The sequence below is a fragment of the Echinops telfairi genome, unplaced genomic scaffold (assembly GCF_000313985.2).
Source record: "Echinops telfairi isolate 266 unplaced genomic scaffold, ASM31398v2 ScPeMD7_60;HRSCAF=208, whole genome shotgun sequence".
Taxonomy (NCBI): Eukaryota; Metazoa; Chordata; class Mammalia; order Afrosoricida; family Tenrecidae; genus Echinops; species Echinops telfairi.
Genome location: NW_022103958.1, coordinates 364,590 through 376,533, shown reverse-complemented (window position 1 = coordinate 376,533; position 11,944 = coordinate 364,590). Strand labels below are relative to the sequence as shown.

The 11,944-nt window shown below is 39.0% G+C and overlaps 2 protein-coding genes across 2 annotated transcripts; one reads left to right on the top strand and one right to left on the bottom strand.

Moving 5' to 3' along the window:
• Nucleotides 1–238: 238 nt before the first annotated feature.
• Nucleotides 239–2,593, bottom strand: LOC101663728 (tax1-binding protein 1-like). Its single transcript, XM_045291061.1, is given in 1 exon segment — nucleotides 239–2,593. A coding segment is annotated over 1 exon segment (2,343 nt). The 5' UTR covers nucleotides 2,582–2,593.
• A 1,369-nt stretch (nucleotides 2,594–3,962) lies between these two features.
• Nucleotides 3,963–4,916, top strand: LOC101642994 (olfactory receptor 8K5-like). The gene has a single exon (XM_004708524.2). The coding sequence runs from the start codon at nucleotides 3,975–3,977 to the stop codon at nucleotides 4,914–4,916; it is 942 nt and encodes a 313-aa protein (XP_004708581.1). The 5' UTR covers nucleotides 3,963–3,974.
• Nucleotides 4,917–11,944: the final 7,028 nt, after the last annotated feature.

Below are 11,944 nucleotides of genomic sequence, written 5' to 3'. Positions count from 1 at the left end.
AAAGATACACAAGACCTTTTCTTAAAGCAGATAAGATCAACAGAGTTAAAATTATATTTATTGAGAAGCTAAAGACTAACCTTGGCCCTTAGAAACACCAAACTGCAAAGGAGCTCTTGGTTAGAAAGTATGGAAGAGGGTGCATGGGAGGTGAGACTCTGACCTTGAAGTCTCATAAGTGGTCTACTTGAAGTGATCTCCCCACCCCCAACTGCTAAGCTGTATTAATATAAAGTAACTAGTCAAAATTTAAAGCATTCTGATCAAAATGGGTCTTGACGTGCCTGTTGAAGCCTGGCTGGTCATAGTCAGGCGGGAACTGCTCACTGCACGTGGGGCACCCCTCCCAGTGACTCTCAGCATGTTCTTCAAACTTGCTCTGATCAGAGTTCGGGGGGAACATTAACTCACAGAGAGGACACTTTTGGTGAACATCAAAGCTGGAATCAAAGCAAAAGCCGGTGCCAGGCCCAGGTAAATGCTGACTTGGGCCACCAGGTGCAGAGGACACATTCTCGTCTTCTTTGCCATCCTCGGGGTCTTCTAAACCATCGGGTCGACTCAGGTTTGGAGCAGGCTGGCTGCAGACACCATTGCCTTCCAGTCCCCAAGAGGGGACTCTCCCGGGTGGCCTTTGGCTTTCCTCTGGATGAAAAGCACCATCTGCTCCGTCTCTTCTTTCCTGTGCTGCGTTAGGATTGCCATACTGCAGAGTGGGCTGTGCACCGGGCAAGGCGGGAACCTGAGCATTCTGCTCTGCGCTCTGGGGACTCCGGCCTTCCATTTTCCTTTCAGCTTGGTTTTCTCGACTCCTTTTAATGTCTTTATACTTGTCTTCTACTTCAGCTAGTTGTAGTTTCACACTTGCAGTGATTTTCATTTGTTCTTTCCATTTTGATTCCATTTTTGTAAGCTCATCGGCATATCGATTACATTTTGTTTTCTCTTCCTGCAAGAGTTGTTTACATTTTTTATACTTTTCTGTTTTGTCTGCAATTTCTTTGGTCATTTCACAAAGTTGCCCCTTTCTTATCATCTCAAAATCAGTCTCAGCTGCAGACGGGAGTGGTTTTACATCTACCGTAGAAGCAGCTGTAGGTAGATCTGTGTTTATTGAGACATCATGCACTTTCTGCTGGCTCCCAACTTTCTTTGGGAAAACACCATTATGGGCGGACTGGTCTGCAAGCCTGTTGATTTGCTTTTGGAGTCTCTGGCAGTCCTTGAACTTTTCTTTTTAATGATCTGGAGCCATCTGAAGGTGAAGCTTCACATCTTCCACTTCTCTTCTCAGCTCGTGCCCCACTGTATCAGACTTTTCCCGATCTTTCTTTACAGCACTCAGTTTAAGTTCTGCCACTGCAGCTACCAACTGCTTTTTGACTTTCTCCTTTTCCAGACGCGCAGTACGTAGAGCAGCCATCGTCTTATCACGGACATTTACAGCATCACTGAGTTCTTTGGCCAGAAAGACAACTTCCTGCCGAGTTGCCTGAATCTGTTCCTCTGCTTTCCAAAGCTGCTCCTTTCAAAGACATGTATGTTCCTTACTCGAAGTAAGCAAAATAGTCCTTTGAAGATTTTCCTTTTCAGCCAAGCAGAGCTGCAGCCTACCAATTTCTTCTTTGCAATGAGTGCTCATGTTTTCTTTGCTCCCATGTAAATTTTTTAAAGTCTGAATCTCTGACACAAGCTTGGTATTTTCTATTTCTGTGTTCTTCCGATGGACCTTATACATTTCCTTCTCGTCCTTTTCTGTCTTCAAGTGACGTTCAGGCTGTTCTCGTTCATGCTGGCCCTTCCTGAGTTTGTCTGCTAAGCTGTGCAGTTCTGTTTCTTTTCCAATTGCTTTGCGTGTCACCAACGCAATACCTTCTTCAAGTCGGGCAGCTTTGGATGTAGCGTCATCATATTTCTTCTTAAAGCCTTCATGTTCCTTTTTAAAATTTTGTGATACTTCAATAAGACCCTCTTGCTCTGCTTGCAGTTGGTCACATTTTTCTTTCTCATGATTAAGTGCACTTTCCATTCTTCCAACTTGTTCTCAAAGTTGAGCTGTTTCTTTCTCCAGAACAGCAATTAACTTTAACAGTTCTTCTTTCTCTGTCATGATTTTTTCAATTTTCAACTCGAGAAGGCCAGCTTGTGTGGTCACCACCAACATGTCAGAATTCCCTTCATCTTCCAGAGGAAGCAATTCTTCAACTGGAGAAGCAGCTTGAAACTGGAAAGGAGTACTCACTCCACGAATTTCACCCTTGTGTGTAACGTAACACAGCTGATACAATTCGCCATCATCATTTGTTAGATAATGCCCTTGAAATGTGAGAACACTATGAACTGTTGATCCTCCTACATAATGTTCAGGCAGAGGGGACCACAAAAATGTATAATAACCATGAGCTGTTCTTCATCCAACCTTGACTATACCAATCCAATCTTTCGGATGGAGATGGATATATGGAGTTAAGGTGTAATGACATTCCAGATGAACATTAAGAAGATAGCTCTTGGCCACATTTTGAAAGATGACATGTGCAAACTTGGATGTCTGCAATGGGACTTCTTGAAAGGATGTCATTGTGTATCTGGGGCGGGGTAGGTTCTGGAGTAGAAGAGGTGCGCTAGCGATGACTCTGATCCTGAGATGCCATCAGCAGCTGACACTCTTGAGCCGCCTCCTCCTCTGTCCCCAGAATGGTGACACCTCCCTTCAGGGCCATGAGCCGGTGTTGGTCAATTCCTTCTTAATTCAAAATGTTTGTAAGCTCTCTCATCCCACATGGCATTAGGTTGGTGCAATGGAAATTAAGACATAATGGAATAGGTGGAGCAATACTAGTTGATCAGGGATGAAATGTGTTACTTACCCTGATTTTATCAGACAAAAGAGGAACCCTGGTTGCATAGTGGTTATCTACAGGGCTGTAATCCATAAGGTCCACAGTTTGAAACCACCTGGTACTCTGAGGGAGAAAAGTGGGCTTTCTAATCCTGTATAGAGTTACTGTCTCAGAAACCCACAGGAGCAGCACTACCCTGTCCTATAGGGTTGCTGCGATTCAGAATTGACTTGATGGCAGTGAGTTAGGTTTTTTATCCGATAAACAACTGCATGAGGCATCTTAGTGATGTTGTGGTTCAGCATTGACTGTTACCCAAATGGCTAGTGATTTCTTCCACCATGAGAGAAAGATGTGGTAGTCTGTTTCCATAAAGATTGGGAATCCTGGAAACTGTAAGGGACAATACTTCTACATATTACACAGTTATTATGGGTTGGCATGGACTCCATGGATAAAGGTTTATCATTATGTGGCTGCAGAAAGGGCTCATGAAAATGAGAAAGCCAAATATAAGCTTCACAAACTTCACATTATATCTGTCTACCATTTCAAGAATATGAAAATCCCCCCAAATTTCTCAGAAACAGAAAGAAGCAAGAAAAAGTAAGTATCCCAGTGTGGAGGTATACGAGGTATTACCTCTAAATTAGCAATATGGTATTCTTAAAAATGTATATGGCTCACATTGGAAGTATAATCAACATCACAATAATGAATAGCATATTTCATTAAAAACAAACAAACTCACTGCCACCAAGTCAGGTCCAATCCACAGTAACCCAACAGACATGGTAGAACTGCCCCTGTGGGTTTGCAAGACTGTAACTGTTAATGGGATATGAAAGTGTGGTCTTTCACCTGCAGTGACACGTGGTTTCAGACTGCTGGCCGTGGGGTTAGCGACCCTACTCACCACCCACCATGCACCAGGGAGGATCCTACAATTTTGAGAAGGAGGTTCTTCTACAGCTTGTGCTAAATAAAATCAGATTCAGGGATTGCTTTTCCATCCTGAAGTATGAAGAAAAAGTCCCCATTCTGTCTACAACTAGTTTAATTTGTTTAACTAATAGACCTAACCACTAATATTAATTCCTCTGTTCTTCCCAGAAAAAGTTGCTGGACTAAATGGGCCAAAGGAATCTAACAGTACTGACGGAATTCATTCTCATTGGAGTCACACGGAGCTCTGAGTTGCATTTTGCCCTTTTTGGAATCTTCCTTATTATCTACTTGATCACAGTGTTTGCAAACATAGGCCTGATCTTCTTGACCAAGGTAGACTCCCGCCTAAACACACCTATGTATTTTTTCATCAGACACCTGGCCTTCATTGATCTTGGTGATTCCACTGTCATTTATCCCAAGATGCTAATAAATCTTGTTTGTCATAAAAATTCCATATCCTATTATGAATGTGTCACACAAATGGCTTTTTACCTTCTGTTTCTTATCAGTGAATTCTTTATCCTGTCAGCCATGGCCTATGACCGCTATGTGGCCATCTGCAAACCTCTACTCTACAATGTCATCATGTCCCCAAGACTTTGCCATGCCCTTGTGGGAATCCCCTATCTCTACAGTACCTCTCAGACTCTGATATGCACCAGTAAGATTTTTACCTCGACTTTCTGTGGCTCTAATGTAATTAGCCATTTCTATTGTGATAATACTCCCATGCTACCTTTACTCTGTTCAAATGCGCGAGAAATAGAATTGTTGATCATAGCATTTTCAGCAATTAATATAATTTCCTCCCTCTTGGTGCTCCTTGGGTCCTACATGTTTATTCTGATATCCATAATTCGAATGAATTCTGCCGAGGGCAGGAAAAAAGCTTTCTCCACATGTGGCTCCCATCTGACAGTGGTGACTGTGTTCTATGGGACTCTACTCTTTATGTATCTGCAGCCTAAATCTGCGCATTCATTTGAAACGGACACAATGGTCTCTGTGGTTTACACATTAATCATCCCCATGCTCAATCCCTTCATTTACAGTTTAAGAAACAGAGAAGTGAAAAATGCTTTCAACAGGCTCTTTAAAAATCAAAGCAAACTTTGTATTTGATATTCAAAATAAAATGCTGCTTTATTATGATGTGAAAAAGACAAATATTACTTGATCATAAATCCAGTCGATATAATTACATTCTCTTTGGTACCACAGTAAATGATAATTGTAAACCACAGGCAAATGGAGTGTTTACTTTATGGTCATCCAAATTGAATTGAACTATTGTATTTTAGATCTCACGTCAAATGTTATGTCTTTCCAAAGTTTCCTTACTATGTGATTCTTAATGAGCTTAGAATTTACTCAAAGAACACTTTTGCCTTGCATCAGTACATTAGGCATGCATATCGCTAAATGTTTTCTAAATAAACCTTGACTATCTTAATTTCATTTTATTTTTTAAACCTAAGATATCAGTATAAGCAATATTGGAGACAGTTATTTGTAACCTTGTTGACTAAATTAATAATGCATTGGCCTCATTCATTATTTTGTGATAATCATTTCTACTCTATGCTGTACTCCAATATTCATATGCTATAAAATAGGCAAATGTTATTTAATAATGATATTTCTAGGATATATGATTACATTTGCTTCATTACAGGATTCTTATGATTCCAACTCAACAGCATGTAACCACAAAATTACAGGGCAGAGAAAGATAAAGCACATGCCTATTGGATTGTTTCCCTTCTACTCATGGAAATTCATATTAATCCTCATATTTTCATCTTAAATAAAATATTATATCCTCCTCAAGATTCCTTGTTTCTAATTCAATGCTTCCTTAAACAATTCTATGGGAGCTTATACTTGTCCCCTGGAAGATGTATTGAACATCACAACTATAAATTATTTGTTAATTTATGCCAGTGCTTAGTAATATAGTGGATTTTCTGAATTGGCTATGATTATTTTTCTAAACTCAAATCAACATTGCAATCAAGTATCTGTGTTTACACTATGATGGATGATTTATGTCTTAGCACACAATTTCAATGTGACAAATAGTACTTATAACCTATTCTATTATTAAGAAAATATGTAAGTTAGATTATTTTAATATAGTAGCATTAATTTGAATTATTTCTTATTTAGATGCCTAATACCCTCCTGAGATATCTAGAGTTCTTTGTGCTGATTCTATTAATCAGATCTAAATACACAATATTTAATTAAGTACTCACAGATAGTAATTGCAAAAGTGATACTAGTTTCTAAATAAAACTGAATAAAGAAATATACATAGGAAGATACAAATTTTAATCAGGGATAGCTGACTGAAAGCATCATAGTTAAAAACTATTTTGAGAAGCACAAGAAAATATCCATGTATTTTCCAATTCATGTTGTCAACGTATTTGGAGAAGGTTACACTGATAAATTATGTAGAACTATGTGTCACAACACAAATTTATTGTGAAAAGATTATATTTGTGTACACTGTGAAATCTAATTAAGGCACAAATAACAAAGAATACTGGGTCAATTTGAGTAGTTATTCTGTATGCATACATGGAAACCTTTCTATGTAGAGAAGCAGGAAAATCACTTCACATCTGTTGCATTGGGAATTCCAATTCATTTTTCTATTTCTTTAAAGAGTGGCATTGTATTTATAGACTCCTTGGAGGAGCACTGATGTTTCACAATCTTTCCTATCCATCAACATGGAGTAGTTTTACATTGTGCTATTCCATGTAGACTAGAGAAGCAAATTCATAGACACTCATGTGTATAAGAAAGAGCTTTATATACAAGAGCAATTGAATAATGAGAAAACATCCCAGCCCAGTGCAGATCAAGTCCATAAGTTCAATATTGCCCCATATGTCCAAAACAAATCAATAAATTCCTCTTCAGACTCACACAACACATGCAATGATGCCAAATACAGGAAGACAACAGGCCAGTTGGTGGGAAGTCTTGTGGATCCAGAGGTTTGTAAGCATCTCAGTGATGGCAGGGGTCTCCACATGGCTCCTTCAGCTCCGAAGCTCTAGCAAAGCTCCATGTGTCTATTGCACAAGAATATCTCACAGGAAGCGAGCCTTGTCAGTAGAGAGTCTCCAAGGGAGTGAGCATGTTTCCCACCTCTAGCGAGCTATTATCTCCTTAGCGCCTACAAATGATGTCATCAAGCTGCAACCTGATTGACAGGCTGCATTCCGTGGCCCCACTCTTAAGTTTCAAATTAACAACAGATTATGTGACTACCACATACAGTTATGTAAATCCCTTTTGTTTTCTTTCAACTGTCTTCTACATTTTACTTTGTACAAGTCTTTTGTTTCTCAGGTTAGGTTTATTCCTGAGTATTTCAGCTTTTGTGTGGCTATTGTAAATAATTTTATTTTCTTGATTTACTTTCAGAGCGCACTTTATTAGGAATATGATTGATTTTTGTCTGTTAATCTTATGTCCTGCTACATGGCCCAATATTTCCATTGTTTCCAATTATTTTTGGTTGAGTCTTTAAAGTATTCCCCATATAAAATCATGTCATCGGCATGCAGTCAGAGTTTCACAGCTTCTTTGTCAATCTTGATTGCTTTGACATTTGTTGTTGCCTAATGGCTCTCATGAAGTCTTCCAGCACAGCATTGAATACAAGTGGTGATAATTGGCATTCGTGTATGGCTCTGGTCACAAAGGAAATTATATCAGATCACCACACTGAATGAGATGTTGTCCATGGGTTTTCAATGGTCTTTCATGTGTTGGAAAGTTTTAATTCTATTTCTGTTTTGTTTGGTGTTTTTATCAGGAATGGGTGTTGAATATTGTCAAATGACTTTTCTGTATTAATTGACCCTGTGGTTCTTCTGTTTTGTTTATATGACAGAATATATTGATTGTTGTTCTACTGTTGAACCATCTTGCATATCTTCTATTAATCCTACTTGATCATGGTGTTTAATGTTTCTGATATATTGTTGGTTTCTATTGACAGGATGGTTTTATGACTTCTGTGTCAGTGTTCATAAGGATATTGGTCCCTAGCCTTGTTTGTGCTGTCTCTGCCTGGTGTGGGGATCAGTGTTATGTTCACTTCATAAAATGTGCTCAGGAGTTTGTTGATCTTTTCTAGATTGTAGAATCTACTATGTAGAATAGCCTTCCCAAACGTATTGTGCATATTACTGAATAAGCTGTTCCATATACCCATGACCCAGTGACCAGAATTACACACTTTCTCTTATACACAACTAGAGTGTAAAGCAATGGATATGCATGGCCAAATATCAGTCATATGTTATCACTGCCAACAAGAAAAATTTTTTTGGTAACAGACACTGCAATCACAAATGCTACATAATGCGAGCAGAGAAAGAAATGGTTCCCTTTACCACCAAGAAGTTTAATCAGCATTTGGGATGCAATTACAAGTGCAAAGAAGACATCTACAAATGAGAGTCAACTATGTTGGTGATAAATACCATCCTTATTGGTACCTGCTTAAAGAGGGGATCCTTTCTGTTTCTCTCCATTGAATGGAACGTTTAGCATTTGTTTTGTGTATGTGCTCTGTATTATGTGGAGGAATTTTCATTCTTTTACTTTTGAATTGCATGATTCTAATTACTTATATTCCTTAAGAAGACCTTTTGGCAACACATATTGGTTATTTTCAATGCTATCAGTGGTAGTTACATAATTTGTTGTCAATTTGAGAATTAAGTGAAGGTGTAGAGTGTAGCCTGTCATTCAGTTCATAGCTTGATGACATGATATGGAAGTGCTAAGCAGATAAATAGCTCACTGGAGGTGGGACACTTGCTCACTCTCTGTGAGAAATTACTCACAATGAACCTGATGGAGCTACACTGATGCAGGCTGAGCCCTGGGAGCTGGAGGAGCCGTGTGGAGACCCTTGCCAGTGCTGAGATGTTCCTACTACTCTGGATTCACAAGCCTTTCCGTCCACTGGCCCTTGATCATCCTGCATTCAGCATCATTGCTTGTGTCACATGAGTCTAAAGAGGAATGTATACATTGGTATCAGACATATTGGCTAATATTGGACTTATGGACTTGATCATAATTGGACTGTGATGTTTTCTCAATATTTAATTTGCCCTTGTATACAAAGCACTTTCCTATACACATATGAGTGTCTATGAATTTGTTTCTCTAGTCTACCCAAACTAACACATTATGATATTTTTGGAGTGAGGTACAAGGAAAACAAATGTTAAAAATGAAGTGTGGATGTTGGTTTGACATCTACCTCATGGCAGTGTTTCTTCTTGGCTAGCCAGAAGTCAGATATGTCCATGCAGTTTACTTTGTTGTTTTTTGGAAAAAATATGGGAAGTTAAAGCTTTGATTATTTTGTTTGGTTCTAGTCTTTGCTTATTCCTGTGTGAAATGACAAAAATGAAAGGGATTAATCTGTATTTTGAGCTCAGGGGACAAAATCACCTCTTTAATTTCTCAGAATTGCTCAATTAAATGCCTGACAGATGGTCAGAACAGCTGACAGAAAGCCTGGCTCTGGCTTGATGCTGGCAGAATATCAGCATAATCCCTTATTTTGTGTCAGTAGAATAGTTTACATAAGGACTAAGATAAACTAAATAAGGATTGAACTTGACAGTTTTAAGAATTGACATTAGCATCTGATTCTCCTTTGTTTCTACTGATTTCTTCTGCTTATTACTGTTGATATAATGAGTGATAGAAATGATTTTGGGGAATTGAGAAAAGAGTTCGTAAGCCTTGCCATCAGCTATTAAAATTTGAATCATTAAATGGGTAAGAACTGACCTGCAAAGAATTTTCTGCAAAGATATGCCCCATCCAGTGCTTTGGGGTATTCAAGACATTTGCATTCAAAGAGACTTACCTAGGGGGATGTTAGAGTTCAAAGAAGCAAACAAAGGAACTCTTTGGGTTTTTGAATTTTGAACTAATGGTTTGAGCTTGAGATTGGAAAAAGTCTAGAACCATGAGGCAATCTCCTCTCTAGGATTGGACATTAAAGGGAGTCTGTGGCAGCCTGAAATGCTTACTAGGTGACCACCTGGATCCACTTGTCTACTAGAAGTGGGAGAAAAGCAGCAATAGAAAGACAGGTTGAGTGTAGCCACTGACACTCTGGACCTGGTTTATAGGAACTAGAGGAGAGGATGAGAGCAAGTTGACTGGTCTAAATTTCATGACATAGCCCAAGGGTGTTAAAATCGTTGAGAATTTGTGATGGGTCCATGGTCTAAAGGCATGGTGACCAATGGGTACTCTGATGAGGCTAAGTGAAGCAGCCCACACTGAGTTGATCAGAACCAAACCAGATACAGTAAAGATAGCCTGTGAACTAGTGCATATTGCTGCAGATATTGTGGATGGCCAGTCCTGATTTGACTTTGTTTATGGATGCAGACTCACAAGGTTGCAGCTGGAATGAAGATTCTTCATATCTAAAAATATGATTTTCTACTCAGAGCACTGCACTGATTTAAGTGGACAGAATAGAAATTGGATCTGTCAAATTGCGGAGATAAAGACATGAAATGGTGGGCTCATAAACTTTCATAGTTGGAATATATTCAGAGGAATATATTCATAGGATCAAGGTATAGGTGTTACTTAACTGAAATTAATAGACATAGGATACATATGTTTTTTTCACTTATCGAATGCTATGTTTAAATAAGGCTTTGACCTATATTGAATTGTGTGCATTTTAGTTTTATCCTGTTAGGTATAGATATGACTTTCTTATTGTTTGTTTGAAAATTATATATGCATAAAGAGTTGTGTGAAAATGTCAAATTGAAAGAAAAAGTATCGATTGGCAAGAGGTGATCTGTTACTTAATCTGTTGTCAATTTGAGATTTAAGGGTGAATTGGTGGAGGTTAGTCTGCCAATCATTTTGCAGCTTGATGACCTCATTTGGAGGTGTTATGGAGATAAATAGCTCACTGGAGGTGGGAAACTTGCTCACTCCCTGTGAGATATTACTCAAAATGAGCCTGATGGAACTAAACAGATGCAGCCAGAACCCTGGGAGCTGGAGGAGCCACGTGGAGACCAGTGCCCATGCTGAGATGCTCCTACCACCACTGGATCCACAAGACTTTCTACCCACTTGTCTGTGATCATTCTGCATTCAGCATCATTGCATGTTATACATGAGTCTGAAGATGAATTTATACATTGGTATCATACAAATGGGCTAATATCGGACTTATGGACTTGACCTTAACTGGGTGGGGATGTTTTCTCAATATTCAATTGCTCTTGTATATAAAGCACTTTCTTACACACATATGAGTGTCCATGAATTTGTTTCTCTAGTCCACCCTGACTAACACACCATCTATCCTACATTGTATCTTTATATAAACTGTAATCATCTGTTATTTCTGAGACATTATGATGCTTTTAAGTTGCTTTTTTTGTTGGTGGTGAGGAGGTACTTTAGTCTGTGTAGGTCTTTGTACACTAGGTGTTGCATTTACAGGTACAAGAGTGGTTACCTCATGAGGGGGCAAGTCAACAAACATATGTACATACATACGCACACAAAAGGAACAAAGAAAAGGATTCCAAGCCAGAGTGAGCAGGTAAAAATAAGAAGAAATGAAAGAAATAGAAGAAATTAAAGATTCCTAAGCTATTCCTCGTAAACTCAGAGCACTGTCAACTTCTTTAGCACTGGGTGTGACCTTGTAGCAGCTGTTACAGCCCAAGGGCACAAGAAAGTGTGGGCACTATCACTGTCGAGTTCCTCTAGTGCTTGTCTTGCGTTTTTATAAAGGCCCAGCAATGTTCTGCTGTTTGAAAATGGTTGAGTTTGATTCTGGGAGCCTTTGGACAAGCTTTGATGCTCCGCTTAGTGGTATTAGCCCTGCCTCTTTGTTTAGTATGTGGCCTGCAGTAGGGTAGTGAAAACAGGAACCAAAAAACAAACAGGAAAAGTTCCCCACCTACTCTGGCAACCCAAGGTTATTGTCGATGGTCAAGATGCAAAGTGCAGTGTATAAGACCAAGGCCATGATGCTGCTCCACTATTTAGTGAAAAACAGAGAAAAGGGCACCATCAGCTTTCTTCACCACATTTGCTTATGCACC